We start from the raw sequence: 27,823 nt of genomic DNA on the forward strand, positions 1-27,823 counted from the left end.
AACTAATATGTCTTCCTGGAAATCAATTTTCAAGCAGGCAATAACCATAAGTAAAAGCATGTAGAGGCATTAAAAAGTTGTGACTGATATCTCATGCAGAAGCTTTCATGGATTTGGATCTGCAAGACTATAGTGTGTGTTCGGTACCACTGAACAATCAAAAACTAGGCCTGTAGTCACCTACATCCAGAATCACTCTGTTGGCATCAGGCCACAGGAGCTGAGGTGATTGAGTGATCTGAATATGGCCCACACACTCTTTGAAAATGTTGCACTCTTTTTTTTTTCAATTTGTTGCAAATACTCAACCCTGTATTTTTTTCCTTATATTCATTTGACTTTATTTTAATCTAAGATAAGCTATTCCCTGATATTTTTACACCTCATGAAATATTTATTTATCATATTTTTATGCTAAATTTTTTCCAGGAAATAGAACATAAATAATTCTAGTGCTGAGCTTCTGCGTAAAAAATAGCATGATCATATGGTTTGTAGTTTACTTTTAAATATGTTGGAAAGGGTTGCCTTTGTACAGGGGAAGCTTCAGCTCTTTCGCAAAACCAGAGCCTTCACTTTCAGTGGAACGAAATGTATCAACATTGGAAGAAACCTAGTCCTATTTAAAGCTGAAAGCCTACTAGGTGGGACAAAAACCCTGCATTTTTAAAGGGGGAAAGAGGGGGGAGAAAGCCATTCATGAGAAGTATAAAATGTAATTTTGTTTTAAAGCTCACTAAAAGCTATATAGGTCATGAAGACAATCAGTCTTTTATTCTTTGAAATAATTCACATTACAGCCCTATGTATTACCACCCTTATCACAGAAAAGCCTTTAGATTTGTGTTGGCAGATAATTACAAATTGATTTCTGGACCCTCATTTTGACAATGGTTTTGAAAACCTTTTCTCTTTTTTTTTCCCCTTTTTAAAAGCCTCTTATGATTTCTCCTGCATCATACTGAAGAAGTACTGTCATGATGAGCTGGCCAGGTGTACTAACCGTTTATACAAAAAAACCATAGAGTACCAGACCCAAAATATTCTGGAAATGAACTGTGAAATGCTGCACGTAACTGCAGTATACTTAATTCACGTCTATCTTCATCTTTCGTATCATTCAAACTTGAAATAATTTTACAAATAGATGGTAATTTTACAAATGGGTAACCTAAAATTTTAGAACCTGCAGCTTGCTACTTCCACTAGCATACCAAATCCTGGTTTCCCTTTTTTTTTTCCCCAGCATTTAACACTGTCAAAAAGTCTTCAGGAACCAAAAGACTTAACCATTTATTGCTCATATTTAGCATTATGGCATCAAGTCGTTCTCCGAAGATGACACTGAGTGATTTCCAAAGCCTTAGGCTGAAAATGTAGTTTGCAGTCTAAGACCTGTTCTACAGGTAGTAACTAAGTTTAGAGTGATAATCCCTACCTTTAGGAGTCTACAGTTTAAAACTCAGCATGTTACAGCTGAAAAACATATTTAGGTAAAGTTGATGAGTAGGAAGGGAGAAGATGAGTAACAAAAATAACTGGATATCTTGGCATAGATTTGCTGTGTGCACAATCTGCAGTCAATTGGTGACAGCAAGTGCAGTAATCACTACTCACCACCTGCTTAGCTGTGCTATTTTTAAAGTATAACTGAATGACAGCAGTAGTGGGTTTTTTTTAATTGTTTATTATTCCAGAGAATTAAATAACGTTATCTCAGCATTTGGGATACATCTAAAGGATTCACAGCACTAAGAATATCCTAGGCATGCAGGTATGTGAAGTAGCCTGTACGACGTGCAGTAAACACTGACATAGAGTAACTGGAGGCTAAATTGAAATTTCTTAGTATTACAGACTTTATTGATTTGGATTTGAGTTGTCTTCCTTTCTAACTCAGACTTTATGTATTATTAAAATATTTCCAGAACATCAAGTAGGATACCATTTTTCTTAGGTTTATTTTTCTTTCAGGGGAAAAAAAATATCTTTCAGATATGTGGGAATGGTGGTCATTAGCTTTAGCTAATAACCCACATGCATGCCTTTAAAGTACAATTTTTTTTTCTACAACTCCCAGAAGGATGTAATTTGTAAACAGTATTAAGAAAAGCATATGAAGTGCCACTGTCTTCAATAATCTGTAACTCTCAAGGGAGGATACATTTTGATCTTGCTTCTTGTTGAGCTTGAACCTGAATCTGAATACTACAAAATTTACTTTTGCTGTTATTTTTTTCTCCTATGTATTTATAAGTAATATCTTCCATTAACCATTTCACTTCCTTTTACATTTCAGCATTCTGTTTCTCTAGTCTTCTTTGGTTAAAGAAAACATTCCACTTTAACACAAAATAGAAAAAAAAATTTAAAATTACCGGTGGAGTACATAAAATTATATGAAGTAAAAATAATAAGCCTCTAACTTTTTTGTGTAATTAAAATAATTCAGGAAAGCAGGATGTGAGCAGGTTGAGAGGCACTTTTCATTTCTCAGGGGCAGATCCTTAGCTGAAATTAATTGTCAGAGTTCCATTTATTTCAATGGGCATTTAACAAGTCACACAGCTTGGAATCTTGTCTCTTCATTTCCTCCCTTCTTTAAGAGTATCTGTCACTTTTGTCTGTCCTCTGTTCTTTCCTGTGCCAGAACGTGTGTGTTTCTGTGTATGTTTATATATGTATAAATGATGCTTGCTATAAGCAGTCTTTATTTTTCCTAGACAAGACAGTTTGAGATTCTTCTGGAATATCCCTAATTTGTCTCCATGAGGATGTTGCTGTCCTTTGCTGACATGAACGGCTGGTATAGATATGCCAGCAAAAGGCAGGAATTTATGCCTGCATTTAAAGTATTTAAAATTGGGCAAAAAAATATGAGAGAACAATTGAGGATTGAGGGAAAAAGCAATTAGGAATATATTCTTCCTTTGTCCTTCAAATGAGATCAGAAAAGAGATGTCGGAAGTGACATGGCTTTTATTAAATTAAAGAATACCATTTGAAATGAACAGGATTCATGTTTTCTGAATTCAATTGTGTGTTCTGCTGTGGACATGTATCAATAGAGGAGGAATTGTATATACTGCCTAATCCTGCTCAAGTCTCTCTGTCTCTCAGTCAGAGGGAAGAGAGTAGTATAGCTTGGGCTGTGCAGAGTGATATTCTTTTGGACCACTTTCCATGCTCTGGTAATGCAAATGCAAAGACTCATTTCTTCCCTGTAAAGCCAATGCTCAGACAATATTGCAGAACAAACCTTTCCTTACACAAAGGTTATTTTCTCTCTGGAGCATTCCCTTTTTTACTGAAAGGCATTGTAGACTAGAAATTCTCTGAGAGTTCATGACACCCTGAGAGCCTTCCTTTCAGAGACAAGCTGTATAATAATAATGCAGTGACAGAAAAATCGAGGAGAGGTGGCTTTCTCTGATAGAGAATTTGCCTTTAATTCTACCCTGAAGAGATTGCAATGGAGCACCAACCTTTGTTCTTACTGTAGTGCTTCACTGCTATACCAACCATTTGTTAAATGGGAAGTAATTGAGGTTGAAAAAGAATTGAATGAATAAAGCTTTTGGCAGGGAAGGGGAGGAGGCAAAGTATGGGTTAAAGGTTATTCCTTGCAGAAATTTCATAAAATGAGAGGTAATGCGACATTTGAGCTAGAATTGTTTGTGCCTCTGGAGGGGGCTTGCAGAAGAGAGGGAGGAGAGCAGGTTGGGGGGAGGGAGACTGAACCTGGGGAAGCAAAATGAGAATAATAAACTAGCATCGAATATTCAGCTTTGTAGCATTTTATTGATTATGTTACAAATTTCACCCTGAGATGTGCAGCCTTGGCCATCTCTCTTGGTGAACATAGAGCAAAGGAGGAGTAAACTGAGGACGAGTCAGGAGTAGTAATGCAGACGCCCCTTAGAAGCTTTCCTATCCCAAGAAATATTTTATCATTGCTGTAAATTGCATTTTCTGCTTCTGGATTAATGAATGGGCTTCATGTTCTGGTGCTTTTCTGAATTCTGTGGTTCCTGTCATTTGAAAAATAATAACATTTTTTTTGTTCTACTATGAACTTGTATCTGCTTTCAGACTTCCTCCTTCACACTGACAAAGCATTTTTCCCTCTGCCTTCCTCCCCTCCTCGAAGGAAAAAAGTCTGTCATGAAAGTTAATCTTATGTTATTTTGGGCCTGGGGACTCTGGGGACAGACAGAAAGGATTTATATCCTTAACAGAGCCCATGTTGAATAAATTATCACCTTTATGGAAGCATTAATGTACTTCCATCTAGTGCACTCTCCGTACTGTATTACAGTTATTTGAAATTTTTTGTTAATTCTTGTCTTTGTGGTCCAAATGTGGTCCAGACCATCATTTGCTATGCCTTGGAAAGTCTGACTTTGCATATTTTTTAGTATATGAATACTGCTCCTTATTTGACTAGAAGGATGCTTTCCACTCCCAAAATAATAATGACACTTAATTGGTTTTAGTGAAATGCTTTAGGGATAGATGCTAGCTCAATTCTCATCCACAGCTTTGTCAATAAGTTGGAGATACATATATACTAACTGCCAGTACAAAAACTTCCAGATGACTTAGAGACTATTGGAATTGTGAATAGTAATTAAGTCCTACAAGAGAATTTAGGATGGTGGCCAACATGGGCCATTCAAAAAAAAAAAAAAAATATAAGGAGAATGCAGGCTGGGAGTTGCAATGAGGTTATCTGTTCTGTTGAGGGCTTGTACTTGACAAAGGTGTTAGGTCACACCAGACAAGTAGCTAATTGGGGCTTTCTATGAGAGCTGGGGCAAAGAAGGCGAATGTGGATCATGGATATACAGATTAGAATAGTGACTTAGGGAGAGAGAAGTGATTTTCACTATATATATTACATTAGTCGGGCATCTACTGGAATGTCGTGTTTGGTTTTGTGTCCACATTTGTTTAAATTATGTTGGCAAATTGAAGAATGTAAATGAATGGGCCAGAAAAATAATTTTGAGAGAGTGCCTTATAGTGAGAAACTGAGAGCTCCATCTGTTCTGCTTTTCTCAAAGAAAGAGAGATGACTTGTTTACAGTGCAAAAGGGCCTTAATGTGTTGAAAATATTGGTTACCTCTATAATCTAGCAGAGAAAGACAAGATTTGGCTGAAGTAGGCTGGAAGATGAATCCAGATGAATTCAAATAGTAAAGTAGAAACAAATAAACAAACAACAAAAGAAGCAACTTTAATCACAGAGTAATACTTCATGCAAAATGAAAGTCAAGATACTAATTTTTCCATCTCAAATAAGGCAACCCTCATCACAGTCTCACTATTGTCAAACTTGGCAGATAAATTCAGAACAGTGCAAAGGATTTTGTGTTGACCGAATAACATCACCAGTAAATTTTGAGAAGATTTAGACTCAAATTTTGAATCTCGCGGTAATCAGTCATAATACCAGCCTAGCAGCCACTAGCATGGATAAATATGATACTTTATTGTTTTGTAGAAGCAGTATTATAAACACCAGAATGAACAGCTTATTCCATACTATTGGAGCTTTGCTCTCCTCTTAAGCAGGAGATGGCCTTTGGATTTAACCACTCGGGACTGTTTGGGAAAGCTTATATTGTCCAGAAAAAGTGTCTGTATTCTTGCAATGGGGCTAGTGCTTCAGCTTGAGTCCAGCACTACAGCTTCATCCAGGTAAGCAAGAAAGTAATGGTTACTGCAATATCTGCAAGACACTGAACCAAAGGTTAACATTAGTGTAACTTGGACTGCCAAATTAATAAAAACATTTTGTTAATGTGTAATGTTCAGCAGTGCCGGGGCTTGAGCAGCCAAAGCCTGTCATCGCTTCCTGCTGCTTCTAGGAAGACTGAACTCAGAAGAACTATTATTAAAAAAAAAGTCACGAATCATTTGCAGCTGAAATAACTTTTAAAACTGAGATAACAGATAGATATAAAAAGTTTTAATTCTGTAAGTAATGTGTTGCAATTAGAAATCATCATTAATTAAACACACTCATTTACAGAATGAAGTATTTTCTTTGTGGCATGTCCGGGTGTTCTCTTTACTTATATTTTTATTACTTGCAATTACAATTTATTACTTTCCATAAAAATTATAATTTTCAGGCATCCTAAGTTAAATGAATGATTCAATAATTTAAAACTGAGTATTTGTTATCTTTGAGGATTGTGAAAATGAATTGCATATTGTTGAATTTAAAATGCCAGTCTTGTGGATAGATCAGTCCCTGGGGAAGCTGTGAGCAGCACTGTCACAAAGAGAGGGGGAGAGGTTGTAGGGTACAGATATTTACTTCTCTTATATTTATGGCCTGATAGTCAGAGAGGCTGAGCGTTTGAAGATTCAGCTTCACTGAATCGAGCTGAAGGTGCTTCCTAAAAATCAAATCTTCATATATATGTTCACAGTTGACTGGAGGGAGAGAAAAGTTAAAGCAGAGAAATATAGGCAGGCAAAAGACTTGGGCATGAGAGGAGTCTGAGTTGTGTGAAGTTAAACGTGGGCTGCTCTTTCGTATCTTGAGAGATCAGAGAGATTCCCTTTTTGTCTGAGTGGAAAATTTCATGCAAGTTTTGGAGAGAAATGATCTTCTGTCCTGGACCAAAGTCAGTGCCAGGGACACTGACAGCTTGGACCTCACCCTGTTTGTATGACTTTTACTGCTTATGCAGGAGGTTTTAGAGGCTTTAGCATCCTTGGGCGTGGCAGGCACTATATAAATGTAGGGTACTGTATTATTAGCAGCAGTATCACTTCAATTACTTGTTTGCAGGCATCGCCCTGCCATCCTCGACCATTTTGCTGATGATTTTAGCAGGTGGGTTAAATGGAGTGCATATAGCACATGGAACAGTTTGACTGAATTCAGTGGAAACTGGATGAGTTCATGTGTAATTTTTGCAAATTCATTTTGTTGTTGTTGTTGTTTTATCAAACACTTGAACTAACCCCAAACGTTATAAATCAGATTCTTTGTCGTTGTGCTTCATGTAAAAATCAACAATCATGTCATATAGGCAATCATGAAGGTGTTTTAGCATGATGATACACAAGCTAGTAATTTCTGGATATCTAAACTAAACACACATGCGCACACACGTATGTGTTTAATCTCTGTGTTGTTTCTCAGTTCAGGATCGCATATTTAGGATTTTTACTTTGATCTTTAAGAAAAAAGGAAAGCTGAGGCTTTTGGCAAGGGCTGGGAAGGTAGCAAAACTAATAATTGAAGGGCTTGAATATGAAAACTAGCCTTGTGTCTTCACCTTTGTCTAGAAGAGGAAGTGAAAAGATTTTTATCATGCATGGATACTGTCATCTCCTTTGTTAAAAACAGAATAAATATCCTGACTAAATTCTTAAAAAAAATAAAATTACTTCAGCTTTATCTGAAAAATGTACTTTATTCCCTTTCAAATTAGTAATTTCTGGTATGCATGGCATCTCCTGCCATTCAGTACCTTAATTGAAACTGCAATAATTGATGCTACCTTTACATATTTATTTCCTGTAGAAATAGTTTACACAGAGTCACAGATTTGGTAGATAAAAATAACATTCTGGTCATGGGCTTCTTTCCTCGACTTGCTGCGATGATAAAAGTGATTTCCTGTTAAACAGGCAGCCCAGGACTGCAATCACACGTGCATGAAGCTTCTGATTTACAGGGGTGCTTAGCACCCTGAACTCCAGTTTAATTCAGTGGGAGCTTTAGCACCAATAAATTAAAGTCAAGTATGTGTTTGAACATATTTTATATACTGTGTGATGGGTTCTGATTCCTTTCATTGTTGGATAAACTCAAGCCTGCATTTCTTTTCCCCTTACTAAGTACTTTGTGGTGTTTCTCATGCTTATATAAACTATTAGGAAAAAACACAAAAGCAATTCCCCTTCCCCCAGAGCTCCTGCCCTCCTTCTATAGGTGTTTTAGCCTTTGCTTTAACACAAACAATAGCATAAGGTCCAGAATATTGTTGAAACCGGTTCAGCAGTGTTTATCAATGATGCATCTGACTTAGCGAAGTGGCACAGGTTTACTGTATTGTGACCAAGCTCAGAAATTGCTTAGAGAGTTACGCCTATTTTCAATAGCACAGATCTTGGAGTCACAGAAAATTCTTGGGACATCAGTGTTTATGATAATTAGGTTAAACAGTGTATGTGAGGCAATCAAGTGGTTATATGCATGAGTGAGCTGATATACAGAAGATATAATATCATGAACCACTGGAATATCCATGTCCACGTAAGAAAAATACCAGGGCAATTAAAGAGCAGGAGCTGTACACAAGAGGTCTCATTATTACCCAGTACTCTATCATACTCTGTGTGTGTGTTATACACAATAGTTATGATTAATAAAAATAATAATTAAAAAACCCTTCTGAGGACTGCAAATCAAATGTTCAGAAGGTAGACAAATGTATTTCTGGCATTTCCTGCACTGCCTTAATTCAGCATCTTTGTGCTTGTGTGTTACAGTGCAGCGTCTGATTGTACGATCGCATACTATTTTTTTCCATATAATCCCTGCATTGTTTAGTGCAGAGGAGAACCTATTCTTTGGATCACCTGGGATCTGAAATAGCTCCATTTGCAAGCTGATAGTTTAAACTCCTAGCAACCCAGACATGCCTACATAACCACCAAGCTTATCTAAGGTCTTCTGTCTCAGGAAAGAAGTTAACCCATTCAACCCCAGTAGCTAACCATGAAAAAGAGGAGAAATTAAGTCACACATGATTTTTATTTCAAAGCATTGCAGATATTTACTATTTTTCTACAATTTTAAGTCTCATTGATCTCTTAGATATTTATTGGCAGTAGGATGTGAGCATGAATAAGTGAGATGTCATAAATGGATTGCTGTCTGTTTCCTCTGAAAACTGTATTTTTTATTTATTGTTATGAAAAAGAAATAATTCCATGTCAAACTTGGACTGCCACATGGAATATAGGAGCACAGCTGCCTTTCTGAGAACATGTTAAATCAAAGTGAGGTATATTCCTGAATCAAGATTTTTAATAGGAAATTTAAGTGGTTTTGAAACCCTAGCTACTGTGAATGCTGGAGGGAAGGAATGTGTTACTGTATCTACTTCTGAGCTATATTTTGAGAGAGAGTCTGCATGAGTCGTCAAAGGTGCCTGTGTGAGATGTGACCTTTTCAGTTCGTATTTATTATGTCTTCCCAAATACACACCGTAGCTGTACAGTGCCTGTCAACATTACATTTGGTGAAGCTGGTTCTCTGAAGGGAAGAGTTCTCTTTTAATGCTTAAATACTCTCTTTCTGAAGCTGATCCTGAAAAAAAACCCAAACACCGTGAAGAAAATTGTAAGATGGAGAGGAAGAAATGTTTAAACCTCCTTTCCCCCCTTTCTTCTGCAAAATCCTTCTTCTTGTTATCTCATACTTCTCCTTGTGATCTATTCTTTGTTATTTCACTTTGTTCTTCAGAGGGCTTTTTAAATGAATGTAGTGCAAGAATCCCATCTCCAGTAAAGCACAGTGCATTTATACTATGTTTTATATACACCGTGTAGTGCCCCTTCCTTCCCGGAAGTGTCACAGCTACAGCACCTGGTTGTTGCTGCCCATGCTGATTATGAAAGAAGGTATCAAAACATTTTCAGCCTTTCCAACACTTTTGGTGTCTCCTCCTAACTTGCAAAGCTCAAATTATAGCCCTTAAACTCTTGCTGGGATGAACATAGAGGGATCAGAGGCATGGACAAGAAATAATGAAATGTATGTTAAACTCATTGAAACGTGGAAGATATTCTGTAGTATAACCCTAGCTACCTGATCAGTATGCCACCCTATTTTAACATTATGGATGAAACCCCTTGTGACATACACTGTTTTGGTGATGACTTGTCTCAAAGCTGAATTCAACAGCTTTGTCCCTTCTGAATAAAATGTGGCATTCCCCACTCTACCCGCAATTAAAATAAAAAACACATTAAGTGTAAATACAGAATAGGACATTCTGTGAAGTGAGTAGTTAGGATTGGATTGGTTTCGATTCTGAGCAGGAACATTGTGGAAACTAGCTTTTAACAAATGCTGGTCAGTAGTCTGCAAACTATTACATTTATTTGAATGCCTCAAAGGGAATCATATCAGACTGATTTATGTCATTGTGGTTTCCCAAATCTTTCAGTTACATCAGGCTATCAAAATCTTCAACAACTGTGCAGTTGGTCATAGTAATACACCCTTCCTAAATCCCCACTGTGAAAACAATTGTCCTCGGGTGGACTGGATCTCATCTTGTCTAGAGCACCCTCATCTATCTTAGTGCTTTGCACTGCTGCAGACAGGGTGGAACAGCTCTGAGCACAACTGGACCCTGATCAAGGCCTTTGGGCAATCACATAATGTTTCCATTAAATCAAAATAAACTGGCCAGCTGCTCTTTCATGTCCTCTCGTTATGCTGTATGTCTTGTTTGAAATGGGAGAAAGTCTTTTATGGGTTGAGTATTTTGTCAGGGAAACAAAAATACCCTCCAGACCCCTCAGGTAGGTGATGGGAAAGCAGCTGGCAGGGACTAAGCCTGTGGATGGCTGGGGGAGCTACACAAGTGCTGGGGGAAGAAGGAACCATAGAGGAACACAAATTCTTGATCTTGTGACTGCAGCCTCTACAGTATGATGCCAACAGGAGGGCCAGAGCTACCTTTCTTTTTGAGGAACCCTTTTTGCTCTCCACAAACATCACCAGAGAACTGGCTAAGATTTACAACCTGCATGACTTTAGTCTTTTGATTTGTCTTCTATTCATCCAAAGAGTGGCAACTGACCATCTGAAACATCCTTCACAGTCCTCATGGGTGTACTTCAAGTCGGATGTTGTTGCAGATAGGTAAGCAGCAGCATCTGTACACTGAATGCTCTGTGGGCCTCATCATTCTTTGCTTTGTGTGGTCTTCACACCATTGTGGCTATATGGAGTGGAAATTAGACTGCTCTAATTTTCTCCTGTATGAATCATCAGTTAGTCCTATTATTTGTCTCTCATTGAGCAACTGGAAAAAATAAATAAGGTAGAAAGTAAACATTCCCAAACTTCCTTTTTGTGTTCTGACTTTCTGCAAAAATTTCTTCGGGTCTAACAGCTGTATAATGTATAAATCATTATAAACAAGGCTTGAAAGGAACTTCACTGTTTATACTATAGCTTTCCTGCCCTTTAGCAGTGATGAAAACTGAAAATACCAGTGCATCTTGAATTCAAAGGAGAAAAAAAATAGATGAGAGATCATAAAGGGGTAACGCGGTTCAGCTAGACTCAGTGTTTGGAATATTAAGCAGATTTGACCCATGCTGAGAAGAGTCTGAAGAGCAAATTCTTCTCAGCACCATCTCTTATGTCAGGACCCTGATTAACAAAGACATTTAAATAATGTCACTGCACTTCATACAATTTGAGCCTATTTTCTCTTTTCTATAGCTTGTGAATGTAATTTTTTTTTTACTTGCCATATTTGACCTCTGTCCCCTAATAGTGGCAGGCAATGATACTTTGAATTATTATGCTGAATATAAATGTAAGCTTCAAAACTAACAAAGCTTTTGTTCCTTTCCTGATGAAAGCACAATTTTACAGTTGCTTTAAATACTATAGCTCTAAGTCTGCCATTGCTACTTCTACTAAGGATTTCTCAGTGAATTCATTAGAAGTGTCTGTTTTCATAGCCTGGCTTGTACAAATAAAAAGCAGGGATTTGAAAGTTCAGGGTATATCTTGCTGTGCTTAAGCTGCAGCAGTGTTACATATGCTGAACCCGTTTTTATGTTACTAGCGAGGAATAATGCAAGCTGAACTCTGAATTCCCTCATTAGAGATTTAAGTCTCCAAGGCTAAGACTAAGGCTAAGTTTTGATATTTGTTAACAGAATCCTGTGTGAATTAATATTTTCCAGGGGGCACACAGAATTTTGAAAGAACAATTCTGGAAAGATAAAGGTAAGGAAAAGCCACATGTGTTTTCCAGGCATATGAAGATAATTTCAAGGGTCAGTGGCTTCGCAGTTGGAATTAACTACATGGTAACAGAAAGAGGAAGAGGAGAAGGTGACTGCAGTTCCTTTTTTTGTGTGTGTGTAATTCAGAGAACAGTGATGTTCAGAGAATGTCCCTAATGAAATAATGATGTTTCTAGAAATACTGGCTTTTTCCTCTTCATTAAATGGATTTTTTTTTTTTTTTCAAAAAAACCCTACTTAATTGGATCTTTCTAGATGGAGAAGAGATAGAGGACTAATGAATGGACTAAACCTGTCAAGTCTGTTTTAAGCTATATCTAGAGATTCTGGGCAAAACAAACTTCCCATGATGATAATTTCAGCTTTCAAGTGGTTTTCTACCTTTCTGGTTTTGGAAGAATGGAAATGAAACTACTGTTCATTTGATTGATATATCTGAAAATGGAAGTGATTTTAGTGAGAACCTGTTCTTCCCTTACTGAGTATCTAAATCAGAGCTCACCCAAAGCCTCTGTGCTGTGTTTCGAGGTAGTTTGAACTGTAGTGAGTGACTGCCAACTGTCCAGGTGAAAACTCTAAATCAGGCAGCAGATGAATGTGGGATTGCCTCTGCAAAAAATAACATTTTTCAATTGTTTTGCAGATTAGGAACCTGTCATACTTCATCTCCATCACACAACCCTAAACATTTTGTAGGGAGATACAGGGAGGAGATTGAAGAATATGAGATGACTAAACACATTCTTATGTAATAGGAAATTGTATCTTATTTAGATTTCATTGCAAACCATACCATGAACAGGTTGCGTTTCTTTGCTCAAGCCTTATTCTAACCCCTTAATTCATTGCACTTAGGGAACATTAAAAATTTCCCCAAATTATTCCAAATCAAGGCTGCCTGTTATAGCTGTTTGGAATCAGAACCAAAAAGCCTGAGAAGATACAGAGATTCATTTCTTCCTTCCAACAGGTTCTCACTTCATTGTCTCATAAACAAAGAGAGTTGGGGAAAGGACAGCTTTCCAGCATCTTGACACCTGGCTTTCAGTAATTTTCAAACAGGGAGGCTGGAATCTTTCCTTTTATCAGTTGAGAAATCCTCAGGGTTGTTGGATGAAATGAAAGACTCTTTGCATTACACATTTGGAAACTTTGTACAATGTGTGATGCTTTTGCCAATATTTAGTATCTGCCATGTAATCCACCTCTCCTGCAAAGGTCCAAAATAACCTGCTATTGTTGCATTAAGATAACTATTTAACAGAGCATACAGAAATTAGAAAAAAAGAAGTGGTATGTGCTTAAGCATTTTTTATAAGCTTTACAAATCACTGCATGCAGACAGCAAACCCAAATCTAAATTGTAAGAGCAGAGGGTTTATCTTTTATTTAGAATAAAACAATGCAGTAATGTAATAATCACATTTTCTGAAGTCTCATGGATCACAATAAACCTCTTCATACCAACTACAACATACTGTCCCCAGGGGTGTTACTAAATAGAGTAAAATTGCTGACTTAGCTTATTCATCCTACCTGTGTGTCTATCAAATATTACTATAAAGAATGGGAAAGGATTAGAGCTACATTTTTTTTTATCTTTTAACCTTTTTGTCCTCCATTCTCCTGGATGTGTGCTTGAGAAGTCATTTTTTGCTCATCATCACTATCTAGGCTGTGGTTTTTTGTTTGTTTTTGAACTATTCCCATTTCAAAGCCAGTTTTCCATTCTGAGGCAATTAGCAACTTGGCAGCCATCAATAGATGGAGACTAATTTTTTTTTTTACTGTGATGACGACTTCTAGCAATAAACAGAAGGTCATGGTTTGAGTCCATGTTTTTTTCTATTTCACTTTATATTTTACCAATGAATATTGCCCCAAGATTTCATCTACCATTAAGATGTCATTTCTACAACAAGCTCTGCCAATAATTTTCTGTTTAATTAACATGCTCAGCACCAGTTGGGAGTGAAACAAGTGTAGGTTTTGCTGAAAAGAAAAGAAATGCTCATTCTGGTTAATGAGGGAGGTGCACTGAAGATAGGCATGGGTCAAGTCAGGAGAACCACACATCCAGTTTCTCCCCTGAAGAAAAGATCCTCAAAAAAGAAGTGAGCAAGGACTGCTGCATCCCTGACTCTCTCTGTCTGGGAGGGTATAACATGCTGTGGGGATTATAACTCTGAAGGAGACAGACTCTTCATTGCTGGATCTACATGGATTCTCTTGATCTCATCACTTTCCTTGCAATGTGCTCACAGCATTTCTCCTTGGGGAAATTCCCCTAACTCTGAGAAATCCACCATGGGCGAAAAGATGATATAGCTGCAGCTCTGCCGTAGAAACATGTCATTATAGTAAGCCAGTTGACATGCTCTTGAAAAATATTTGCTGTATAATTCAGAGCCCTGAACAGACTACCCCACATTCTTTTAAACCATGGCTGTTACAAAACCAGCTGGAAAATGAGGATGTTGCAATGCTTTCCTTGGAAAAGCATTTGGATTGTGCCATGTCAGGCATGGTAGCAAATCTGGGCTACTCTGCTTAGCAGAGCAGCTCTGCTCTTTAGAGATGGGCATCCCACTGACACCAAACAGACTCTTCCACAGGGTAGAAACCACTGGTGGCATTCAAGAAGTTAGAGATAAGAAATTTCTTTACTGTGCTGCTCAGTATTTGTATTTACTTTCTCTCTGAAGTTGAAGATATAACAAAAATTCAGAATTATTGTTCAGTAAATGAAGGATGCATACATAGGAAACACAAATAAATATATAGCACATGATATCGCCTGATGTTATGCTAGAACAGTTTCAGAATTTTGTTAGATAGAATTAGGTATCATATGTCTGTATTTTTACTTTTTTTTATATTGATATTTATTTCAAAAGGTGCTTTATGCAATAATAAAAATGTGTCAAAAGTGACTGATTGCTTTTGCATAACATATGAAGGACCACGGCAGAATATTCCAATGCAGAATGGAAGTAAGGCTTTGTAGTAGCATACTTCACAGAGCTTGCAATGAAAGTCTGGAAAAACAATAGACAAGCTTTCCTATTTGTATTTAACTTTTGCATTTAGAGTAACTTTTCCTTTCTTTCCTCAGTGCTTCTGGTACATTGCATATGTGTTTACACTGCGTGTGCTTCTGAACAGGTTTTTAGAATTTGGACTCGGATCCAAACACGTGAATTTTTCAAGGGCAAAGGCAGCATCACTTGTCATTGATTCTGCCAAGCATTTAAGAAGAAGTGACATTTACCAGGGCTTGTTTTGAAGATTTATAAATGCAATATAGATTTGGCAAGAATAGCTGCTTCAATAAATGTTGTGCTGTAGCATGTAAGCATGGGCTTTACCACCAGTGGATTCACTAGCACTTTGTCATCCAAGTAAAAATAAATATTCAATAAACAATTTATTAGGGATGTGAGTTCACTTCTGCTTCATTCCACTTGGAAAGACTTGACATCTGTTGCCTACATAGTGTTATTAAGGACACAATGAAATGAAGACAAATTAATTGTGGAATTGTCAAAACTATGTCAGGGAAACTTTCCCTGGCTAAAAAAAATAATGCAAAGATTAATAGGAGAAGGGATGTATCTTGGCTGTATACATGAGGGTATTTGGTGTAATAGCTAGAGATAACTGAATCATAATACCTGACTAGAAGCTATTCTTTCATGGCCCAACTTTGTTTTTACAAAAGTGCTTTGCATTGCTCAGGTGGAATTTGAAGAACTTACACTAAAAGTAAATAAGATTTAGAACCATTAGGATCCTCATTTGGACTGTCAGATTTGTGTGACATGACATTAATGTGAATGATAACAGGATTAATAAAAAAATTATGTACTGCTTCCTATTCCTGTTATCAATGCATGGCCAGGTAGTGTGGGGAGAGTGGGAAAGGGTCTATTTTAGCTTTGTCAGTACATCAGTTATGTGAGTTCCCGTTCAGGAGCATTTTTTGCACCCTTTCATCCAACCACTTTCTGCAGATCCCACGCCATCAAAGGCTACACAAAGAATTGGGGCAAAACCTGTGCTGGGCAACTAACTAAACTTCCCCAGTACTGATGGAGAGAAAGGTTTATTGTAGTGTGTTTATCCACACAGAATAACCCACAAAATAACCTGCTCAGTCTCTAGGAGAGACACAGAAAATAAGTGGCTCTGCTTTGGTGTCATGTACCACTGAGGGAATCCTGGGTGGCATTTGAATGTGTGGGAGAGGCACTTTGGCAGCAGGGATGCCTGGTGACTGCAGCCTTGGTGCTCGGGGAGCTGAAATCTGGTGCGTTGAGACAATCTTATTTAGCCTCAACTGTAATGCAGGATCACAAATACAAAACATCACATGCACACAAAGTATATAAACATCACAGTCAACAAGACACATTTTTTTTCTAAATACAGAATGGATGGGGAAAGAGAGATTTCATTGTTTTTGATGACATATCAATAGGATATCTTTGCTGTAACCTTGGAAATCTTGACCAATTCTAATGTACTTTCAAGCAAACAGAATGATCAAAAATTACGTTTCTGAGAAACATTGAATACATTTAGCTTTTAAAAATCTAAAAGATTCAAGGGCATGCCTTGGTACTGCATATAGCGAAATGAATCAAATCTGACTAACTGCTAAATATAATGTAAAGTACAAAAGCTACAGTCTTATTTGGATGTCAGGACAGACTTCTTCAGTTAGTACATTTGAGCCTTTGGCATTTAGTTAAGTAATTAATAGAAGGAAGTATTTTCTTTCATATGTCATATAATGTAAGTAAATTAAAATCTATATCTGTAAATATAGTTTATCTTATATATAGACATAGAAGTAAATGGTGAGTAGGTATAGCAAATTAACAATAAATCATTGAATTTGCAATGCCCCATGTTTCTGTTTTATTTGTTGTAGTAAATAAAACAAGGTAATCCTAGGTTCTAGTTTACTCCTTGCAACAAATAGTCCTAAAGTGTAAAATAACATTGTTTCTCTGGAAGAGAGTATTTTTTTCTGCTTGAAAGTGTTAACACTGTGTGAGGTACTGTGAATACCAGATGAAGGCCAGATTTGTCATATGTAAATGGGTGAAGAAGGACATTTTCAATAGTTTATTCACTCATCACTCTTTCCTTTCCAAGATTTGTGCCTTTTGGGGCCGTGATAGCAAACATTTTCTAGGTATATTGCCTTGCTGAGCTACAGATTTGAGGAACTGAATCATGAGCATTTTGGAGTGAGAAACAGGCAATTCTCTGTGTTTTCATTCTGATGTTAGGAACAACTAAGGAGGAGTGGGTGGTGCTTTTGGACACCTTAGCTCTTGAATACGTTTACAGGGACATTTGCTCATAATTTCATTACTAAGGAGCATAAATCTGGTCAATGAAACAGAGATCTTACACTAAATAACAATATACTTGTAAAATACACATGATAGTCTGGCTTTTTAACTTTGTGTCTTTTGTTGTGAATTAGCTTTAACTGCTGTCAGAGCAATCAGATTGATTGCTGCAGGTTTAATCTACTATGACTGTTATAAACAGAGGGGTAACACTGCTGATAATTAAGGCTGCATTACATTTTCCAGTATTATTTATATGTCTATTGGAGTAGTTTATAGATGAATAGAATAATCAGTGTTCCCTTCTTATTACATTTATGCCTCTTTTAAAAGGAATTAATATGCAGGTTTTGTTTTCTTAACATGGGAGAAAAATGCATGTGACATTTAACCAGGATACCCTGAGGAAGTGCAAAATAAGGCACATGAATATTCCACCATATCAAAAATATGGTAATAGGTAGCAGTCAAATATCTAGAAATATATCACTATTTCTTAAAGCTGGCAGCCACTGATCAGAAAACTTATCTTCTTTAACAACATTAAGTGAAAGAGCGAAATATGAGCTATGCCACCAATGTTTTTGAAATGCTTTAACATTAGGGCTGGTTCACTTCAGTGTTTGCTCTAAAGGAGATCTGCTGCTTTGTATACCATTCAAAACTGCTGATGGACAAATTTCTGGAATAAATGGTATTTTTTAAAATACATTCACTTTCTTGATATTAGTTGCTAATCCTTAAATAGTAGAAATATACTGAAGTTAAGAAAAAAAAGCAACTACCTGCCACTAGTTAATGACACACTGCAGTAGCTCCTGGTGGACTCTGTTTTTGTCACTATTTCTTGTTTATGCCAGTCCACTTCTACAATATTTGAATGCCTCACAAAATGCAGTGCAACTTTAACCCCTGAAATTGTGTTTTATTATATACTTGTTGCAAATAGGAAGTGAAACAGTTTGTGTCACATTGCAAGTTGAAGGGCAGATTTAAAAGAAGGCAAATGTGCTTTCAGTCCCCCCTCCCAGGGCTTGCTCCCCTGTGGCTCAGCCTGGAGGTCCAGACTACACCTCAAACCATGGTTTTGTCCCAAAGGACGTTTTTCTCTAGTTCATATCGAGCACAGTGGGTATAGCAGGTCTGCCCAGTTAATGTTAGGCCTTGGTGACATGAAGTCAGTGGAGCTATTTCAGAATATTCAGATTTTAGCTCCCAAGAATGATAGGAATTTTATAGTCCCTCTATATGTTTTATTTCAGTGTTATGTCATCATGACATGTTTTAAGGCATTTTGTTAATGTCAGAGTTTTCAGTAAATGACATTTAAACCTAGCATCTCTTGGTGGTTATGAGCAAAAAGTGATGGAGTTTTTTGAATGAAGTGATGTGTTATGAATGGACATCAGCTAGAACTGTGCTCAGAAAGGCTCACATTTTAGGGGCTTTCAGTTCATATCTGATTGTTCCAGCTCTTCCAGTGTAAACATTTTAATTCATTGACAATCTTGCTCAAGAACTCATTCAGAGATTCAAAAAAAATCTGCTTTTTAGTACCATTGTGATACATTGTGGTAAAATTGAATCACAGCTCATAGCATGGCATATTTTAAATATTCGGAGGGATCAACCCCAGAAGGCAGTAAAGAAGCTAGAAAGCACTAGAAATCAGAGTGTGTGCAGCTGACAAAGCATCAGTGTGAATCCGCGAATCAGCATTACATGAATTGTCCAAAAATGTTATTAAAGCTCACTGAGGTATTAACTCCATGAAACAAGGGAGGGAAAATGGATACCAGGTGGGAAATCATGTCAGTCAGTGCTTCTCTTGCTAAATCCTTTTCATTGTTGCCTAAAATAAGTAAAATAATCTCATTTTTACCCATGGACTCCAGGTAAATACAGGGCCAGACGCTGTACCTTAGCTGACATGTGGTACAGTAATTTGTTATTTGTAATTGGCTTGTAAATCAGAGCTCTGAGGTGCAAAGACTAAAAATGCTTAAATGAAAAAATATCTGTCGTGCAATGTACAGTAAAGTGCATTGCATCCTCCACTGCAATTGTTGGAAGGTCAAAACCCCAAAAGTTTAGGCACACAAGAGAGTAGAAAAAATAGATAATTCAAATACTCCTCCAGCTGAAAATGCTGCGTTGCCTTTCAGGGTTGCACAAATTCACAGTGTGTCTTTTCTGTACACGGGGTGAATTCAAAATGAAACCTGAGGAACACTAATCAGGTTTTGGGGGAAGCAGTGTAACCTGCAGATTGTTCACCTTTGCTTCAGGCAAACTGACTTGGCTAACGTACTTCCCTGGAAAACTCCCAGCTTTCAGCCACCAAGATCTTTACGAGGTTCCTAAGGGAACCCTAACTTCTGCAACTGCTGTGTTTTTATTAATAATAATAGCAACAATAACAATTATTGTTATTGTTGTTGTTATTGGTGTAGAAAGAGACTGTACAAATGCATGCAATATCTGGCCTCTTCCTGGAGGAATTTACAGTCCAAGAGAAGTGGCTTAAAAGTGGAAAATGGAGGATATGGTTCCACACAAACTATATATAGACTTTCTGCCTATCATTTAAAATAAAATAATTACTTTTCTGCTTTAATTGGCATTGATGTTGATGCAGGACAGAGCATTGTGAGTAGGAGACCAAAGGCCCTTGCTAGAGAAAGTGTTTCAAGTATGTTGGATTTCCCTGTGTGATACACTGTGAATGTCCTGCAGCAGCCTTTGCTATGGCTCATTCTAAAATTCCCTCCATACTGCTGATACAATGGTCTGTACCTTGGTCTTGAGAACTTTGATTCAGAACCAAATGTGAAGATGCATTTGCATCTGCAACCTTTACTGTACTGCCTGGTTTGGCACTCTTGTATATTGACTTTGCATGTGCAACTGAAAGAACTCTTCTGACAGCTGAAAATTGATTTTTCACAAACATCAGTGAGAGCTCAGCAGTTACATAAAATGGGGGTGAGAACCACTATGTGGAGCTTAAAGAACGGTTCTGCTCATAGGCATTTAAAAATACATGAAGAACTGTAGATCTGAGATGAATATTTTAGAATATGTGTAACCTATATATCCACCTAATTTTCTGTAGTTATTTAAGTGCCAGGACATTTCTGACCAATTCTGCCTTGTTACAGGTGATGTTTTAATTCCCAGACTGAAGGCACTTCCGAAGACCTTTCCCAAGAACTATATTTTTCATGACAATAAGGCTGTCAGCCTACTGTTAGCATAAAATGAAATGGATAAAATAAAATGAGAAGGAAGACCTGCTGATTTTATATGCATTGTTAATTACTATTTGGACAATATCTCCATTCTTAGCATTGTGCAGTCTAGCATTACAACCACTTTCTGCATACTAAAGAGATCCTGCATTATGAGATGAATGAATGAAATTTTGGAGTGGTGTAACACATCTCAGAAATGAATAAGATAGAAAAGGAAGGAGAAGGGAACAGAAAAATTAAAGATATTTTGACAGAAAATAAAGGTCGCCACTTATTCTAAAAGGCAATTGCAGAGGATTAATGTAGTAGAGAATGCTGTTTTGCAGTGTAGAACTAGCATTAGGCTGTTTGGGTTAAATCTGGAATAGTCACATGCACTTTGATGTGATTGTCAGCTAACACAGGTGGGTTCAACGCTCGGTGAAACAAGCAAAGCAGTCTCATCTTTATTTTAGTATCACTATTTTGGGTGCATGTGAATATTTCTTCATGTTCATGAAAACTCCTTGGGCTGACAGCACTAAGGAAATGTTTGTGCATAGTCCAGGGTCAGAAGGAAATGGAGGAATCAAAGGTGCACCTTTACTGACCATGGATTAGATTTGATTGTTTTTTTATAAATATGTCACAGCCTAGACACTACAGAGCACCATTCTAGTTAAAGATGTAACTGACCGTGAGTTAAATTAAGGTTGAACATTAATATAAAGTTGTAGTCACACAAGAAGCCCCTTTTGCATATCTTCCTTCCTAAAAAGCATTTCTGTGAATGGAATCATCTGCTTTCATGTTGAGGGTCAATAATTTGTGAAAAGGATTATATGACATGGTGAATAACATGGGATTTATCTCAAGGATTTGGGAAGTCCGTTTTGTGTATCCATTCTGTTCTAGTCTTTGGAAAGTAGCCTATTCTAGTTGGAAGTTAGATGATATCTTTTGCATTATCATATTATTCTTTTATTACTATCAGCTCCAGTGGCAGAAAAAATCTTATGTAATGCTTAGAAACTTCCTCTTGTATAAACCAATTATTTGTAGCTGTCTACAAGAGCTGAAATAAAGGTAAGGAAACATTGCATACTGAGTCCTGTAAGAGCATTTTATAATCACCTTGGCAAATGAAGCACTCCTTTGGCTTTTTCAAATAATAGAAATTCCAAAAAACAGAAGAGAAGATCCTTCCCTCCACCTTCTCTGGGATAGTTACTTTGAGTAAATTACAATCAGACCTATAAGAAGATCATGCTGGTAATTTAATTCTATGGAGATTATCACTTTTATGTATAATAAAACAATATATAAAAATTTGAAACTATAATCCTTAGGCAGCCCTTTCATCTGTTCATTCAAATGGAAGCTCTTTGCCTGTGAATGTGAGTGAATCGTTGCTGAATGCAGTGACTGAAATTCTTGCATATTATAAAGATCCCACTAGAAGCTCCAAACGAAGGCAGCAAACACCAATGCAAATCTGGTAGTCAGCACTGCTGCCAGGGAATGCAGTGGAAAAGGGAAGGAAACAACAAAAGCTCCTGAGGACTTCCAGGACAGGATGACTACAGTTCCTGCTGAAATGGATTGAACAAGAGGGGTAATGACTGCTTATAATTCCCAGTTGTTTCTTCAAATATAGTCTGTACTAGATTTTCTTTTCATCTTGAAGATAATACAATATTTGACCAGAGCAAACAAACTTAATTAGAGTAAGTTTTCATGGAAGTGTTGTGCAGAACTGTCTTGGCAGATTTTCTTCCGATTTTGTAGAAAACATCTTTAGTCATAATTTTCAGCACAAATTAATATTCCCAGCCAAAGATACAGGGGGATTAAAAGGTTGTGGTTTAAGAGGTGGGTTTAACTTCTCTATTACTATTTTTGCCATTAACATGCCATTGAGAGTTGTATTGCAAAATTGCTTCTGGAAGAAGTTCTAGTTTTCTTTTATTGTAAGAGGAGATGTCAGGATTTTATCTTTCGACTGCCTTCTTAGGTAGAAAATATAGCAACTGAAAGAAATAATTATACACACAGCAACCTCAGCATTAAAGCTGCAATTTTGACTTAGTAGTGAAATATGTGAACATTATTGGGTATGTCCTTGAGCTCTGAAAACAGAGGTCTGGAATGAGAACAAGTGCAGCTCCTCTGGAGAATGTAGAAAGGCAGCCTGCAGAAAGGCATGTCTATACGTTGACCTGTCTGTTGTGAAAATAGGGAAGAAAGCCAATCATTCCTAATTCTGCAGACATTCTGACAGCTAAAGTAGGCATTAACAATTTGCAACACATGGCATGGGGGATGAAAGTCTCTGAGCTCTACAACTGATAGTTTCCTGTCTGAAATGAAGCAGCAGTTGAAGGTAACTCAGAGAAAAACCTATTTTATCATCTATTGTGTAGGGACAAAATGGATAACATTACCAAAAACTGAGGAAAAAATAATGTCGCAACTCAAAAATATTAACATGTTCTGTATTCAAGTCTGAATACTTCTGAGGCCTTTTGGCCTTTATATGGGATTTTCCTGGCAAAGAAGGATCAAGTTTTAGTATATATAGGTTTTTGCCACTATATGATAATCTCCTGTAGCTTTGAATGGACTTGGTATGTAAAAATAATTTTGTTGCTAATATACTGATGCAGAACTAATCACTTTGGATTTCAATTGGCACAAGAGCTGTAAGAGTCTCCCAGCATTATCCTGTCAGACACAGGTTTTGCTGGACTTGTCTGCAGAATCCTGTGCAGCCTCGTCAGGAAAAGGGTTGGGAGTATGAACAGGAAGATTGGCCCAGCCAAATCTTTGGGCGGTGAGAACTGTTGTTTCTTTAAAGGACTTAAATTGTGCTCTACTGATTTGTACCAGAGCTCTTTTGCAAAGTTAAAAGTCTGTTGTTTTTCTTGCGTAAGCCTTCAGAGGGCATAAAGATTATTTGTACGAATAATTCTGAATTAGAATAAGTTGAGACAGAGAAGTAACAGATTAATGTTTTCAACAGTTGCTAATACGATTTACATGCATTAAAGATGTAGTCAGGTATATTTGGAGAGGCATCAAGTTCCTCTAAGATTAAAAATAGAGTCAAAACCACAGGAAAGAATGCCATTGCTTACAAAAAATTGAACAGCCGAGAGAAGGAAATATGTACCCGAATTTTGATTATTTTTCAATAATTCTATGTAGTAGATATAGCTGCAAAGCCAATTAAGTTAAAAGTGAAATTGTGTGATAAATGTGAAAACAATTGTGACTTTAATTTTGGAGACAGAAGCTAATATTATCTTTCCCAGTGTGAATCTGTGAAAACTTTTTTTTTCCACTATTTACACTGCTTGCTTTTGGTTTGATTTCAATTAATAAAATAATTCTTAGACATATACTCTCTGTTGACATAGTCATTGCTAAGTGTTGAACATAATGGGGACCTAGACAATAATAATTTCATTATTATTTTTGTAGTTGTGGGAAATAATAATAAATTGTGCTGTGGAAAGAAAAGATCTAGGGAGATACCTGATGATAATAAGGAAAGACCGCATCCTATCTGGAGCACTTCCATTGATTTTGATGTACAGGTTGGGTTTACTAAAGGTATTATTGTCTTGTCTTCACTGTCTCTACACTAGCATTCCCTTTTCACATACATTTAGGTTATTGAGTTTCAGTTAAAATAAAAAAAAAATTAAACCTTGGGCTCTGACACCAGTGAAAAATATTACTTTTTGTGGGGAAAGTTTGTACCAATGGCTGTTTTTCATGGGGTTTCACTACTATCAGGGCTCTTCAACTGAGAGCTATTTTATGTCTGCTCCTCCTGTTGTTGTCATAGTATTTGCATCACTCCAGTGTCTACTGGGCTCCTTCTCTCTTTCCTTGGCATTGTCTGTCTGTGAGAATTCACAGTTGGGAGACGCAGGTCCTGGGCACACCTGCAGCAGGGGGGATGGTTAATCAGGGATTGGGCGTCCCCCCATACCGTTCCCTGTTAGTGACATGGAAGTAATGTGTGTACAAGAGCGCTGCTGTGATCCTGCTCAGCCAGTGGAGATAAATTGTAGTAATTGGGTGGTGAGGCAGGAGCTGGCACTAGGTGTGACGGCAGAGACAAAGGGAACAGGAAATTGCCATACGGCGTCATATGCTCCTTCTCAACCTTAATTTTGATTGCAGCTGTCAGCGTGGCATTAGGGTTCTTGAATGTGCTGTTTTATTAGCTCAGTGTGTGGGAGAGATTTTCTGAAACTGAAACAATGCTGGAAAATGATTGGCATAAGGTTAGCTTTAGAAACATTGCTGTTCCTGACATAGTTGCATAAGAGACAGCAATACTAAGTTATTGACAAGGGGATTTTTGAATTAGTTAAAATTTGCGTTTTTTCATCCACATCTTGTTCTATATGTGAGTTAAAAATGCTAGCAGATACAGTTGAGAGGGCATATTCCCTTAACTCTAGTTTCTTAACCTCTGTAAGTACTGTTTTTCTTTCATCTGTTTACTCTACTTTAATGCCACTGTTGTGTTCTTTTACAGTATTAAGGATGGTGTACTGGTTTGAAATGCATTAGGAGAAAATGTTAAAATACTGCTGCAGGAGAAGGAAAATATACTGAAGTTAGCAAAAAATACACTGTTACCTGACCAGTGAGAACTGGGATTAGAATGTTTTGTTATGCTCTTTTACCAAAAACATTGTTTTCTGGAGGCATAAAAATCTAAGTAACTATTGAGCCCTCTGTCTGCAGCCGTATATATTGCTCAGGATTGAGGGAGATGAATTTCCTGTCTGTATGCAGGTACCACAGATGAACTCTTGCTTTAATTTGAACAAAACTCTTCAGAGTAACTCTGTATTTTTCTTCAAAGCTTATGTTACTTATTGTGTATTCTTTAGCCTTTAATAGGGCTAGAATTGGCTTAGAGTTACAAAGTGAAACTGTAGTGATTTTGAACACATAGTTCTTAAATTAGTAGTTTTATGGCTATGTTAATGATTTTAATATATATGTATTTTAGGAAAATTTTTTGTTGCACATTCTTCTAAACTTGAATTTTATCTTAGTTTTTTGTCCTGCATGAATTTTTAAAATAAACAGAAATGTGTAGTGCTAGGCAACAGAGAATAAACTCTAACATACCTATATATATAAAAACTTTCATGTAAAAATCATTTTAATAATACTATACCAAAATAATCATAGCTGAATTGTGACTCATTTTTGTGTATTCACATAAGAACATGCTCTGAGCAGCCTTACATCGAGATTTGTGAAATTATTTGAATCCATCTACTTACACGGCACATTTGAAAAGGTGAGATTTGCATTTGAAAAGGATGAATCAGAACTAAAAATAGATTAGATGGAGATAGAGATTCTTCCCCCTCCCAAGGGTCTGTAGTCATTTACTGTAGCCATTAACTTTAACATGATTTCAGGTGAATTGTTTCCTCAATAAACTTGAGTAACGTTTTTATTTAAGAAAAGAAGAAAGAAGGAGCAAAAGCAGAGTGTCAGAGAGGTGGCAGAGAGCTTTTTTGTTTGTTAAAGCCTTCAGGTGTAATTACATTGGTTCTAGATTGTTTATTATTATTTTCATTAATAAAACAAAAAAAATGAAGTTTGGGATGCAGTCCACATATAAACCTTGCTCAAATGGGGACTTTATTTCCTAAACCTTGTCTAAATCCTGAACAGCAGCACAGTTTGAATACTGCCTAGGCCTGTTTAATCTTATACTCAACTTCTTTAGGTATCTCCTCCTTAGGCTGAAAATTTGATAATTATTAAACTAATTTTTACTTCTGCATGCTCAGAATTCTCTGCATTGGCAGAATGAACAAATCTTCTATTTAGACTTCTTTTTTAATTCTGGGTTTAAATAAAAAATGATCTCCACCTCAGTACAGTGGAAAAATCTGAAGAATACAGCCCTTTTCTTAATAGTCCACTGGATAAAGCACTTATCCAAGGAGTGAGGTGGCCAAGTTCTGGATTCTGCTGAGACTGATGATGCTTTAGCTGCATCCCAAGAGACTGACTATACCAACAAATCTGATCTTGACTGCAAATGGTGATGAAGTTTATAACATATGTATGAAGTAGGGACTGAACCAGAAATCCCCCTTCTGAGACTGATTCTGACAACCAGATACATCCCCTTCCATCTGGTGCTAGAGAGGATTTTTCTTTAGTTGGTTTCTTGCAGGAAGATATTAGCAGGATAACCATATCTGGAACTTCTATCAATATTCATTTGAGGGTTTTGTGGTGTTTTACTGCACATGGCATAAAAGTAGAAATTCTCTTCAATTATGGGATATTTAGTTATTAGATAATTACAGATAATTGCATGGGCAAATTCTATGAACTAAAGTGTTGCCGTAACATCTAAAATCTACAGATTGGGTAACAATTATGTTTGGAGTTATATCATTATTTCAAGTATAATTACCATGAGATTGGCAGTGCATGTAATTAATGAGTAATCACTGGAATTTGCCTTCACACTTGCACTTCCCCCCTGTAAAGTTCTTTGTCACAACATTTAAGTATAAAGATAACATAAATTGACCTCCACATGCGTTATACTAAAACTCAAAATACTTATTTCCACTGCAGTACTAGCTCCTTAATATTCTAATGGAGAAAACAGAGAAGGGACATTGTGCTATGAATGGGGAAGAAGTGAAGCAATCTTTCAAAAGATACCAGTCAGTGAGATAACTCTTTTCCATAGCTGTCCAAAGTAACCCTTCTTTATCTATTAAAGCTAGTTTGTAACTATCTAAAATTCTGCTAGGAGTAAAGTCTTTCAAAATCTCCTCACATCATCTACCATCTTCCTTCCATTGTAAGGAAATTTTGATTAATGAAGTTTCATACAGAAGAGAAGAAACTGTAGTTCACTCTTGGGTTCCAATTGAACAAAACTTTTTTCTTTTCTATTAATATTGTTTATTTAGGAGACATTTTTGCCAGACTTTCAAGTTATTAAATAGTGGTTTTGCTTGTTTGTTTGTTTCTTTTTTATTATTTATCAGGTTTTACCTGGCAAGATGATTATACACAGCATGTTATTGGTCAGGAACTCTCAACCATTCACAAAATCCACAACAGGCACCCTGATATATTTGCATCTGAAGGATCTGACACAGGAAGGTAAGTCT

The 27,823-nt window shown here is 36.8% G+C and overlaps 1 protein-coding gene across 3 annotated transcripts in view; it reads left to right on the forward strand.

Annotated features, from left to right (window-relative positions):
• PTPRN2 (protein tyrosine phosphatase receptor type N2) overlaps positions 1–27,823 on the forward strand; it is a 691,070-nt gene that overhangs the window by 214,167 nt on the left and 449,080 nt on the right. For all 3 annotated transcript variants that reach the window (XM_074868529.1, XM_074868546.1, XM_074868538.1), the window contains one exon: positions 27,698–27,815. In XM_074868529.1, the coding sequence (XP_074724630.1) occupies positions 27,698–27,815 (118 nt within the window). The remainder of the gene's footprint in view (positions 1–27,697; positions 27,816–27,823) is intronic.

The sequence above is a fragment of the Strix uralensis genome, chromosome 1 (assembly GCF_047716275.1).
Source record: "Strix uralensis isolate ZFMK-TIS-50842 chromosome 1, bStrUra1, whole genome shotgun sequence".
NCBI classification, from domain to species: domain Eukaryota; kingdom Metazoa; phylum Chordata; class Aves; order Strigiformes; family Strigidae; genus Strix; species Strix uralensis.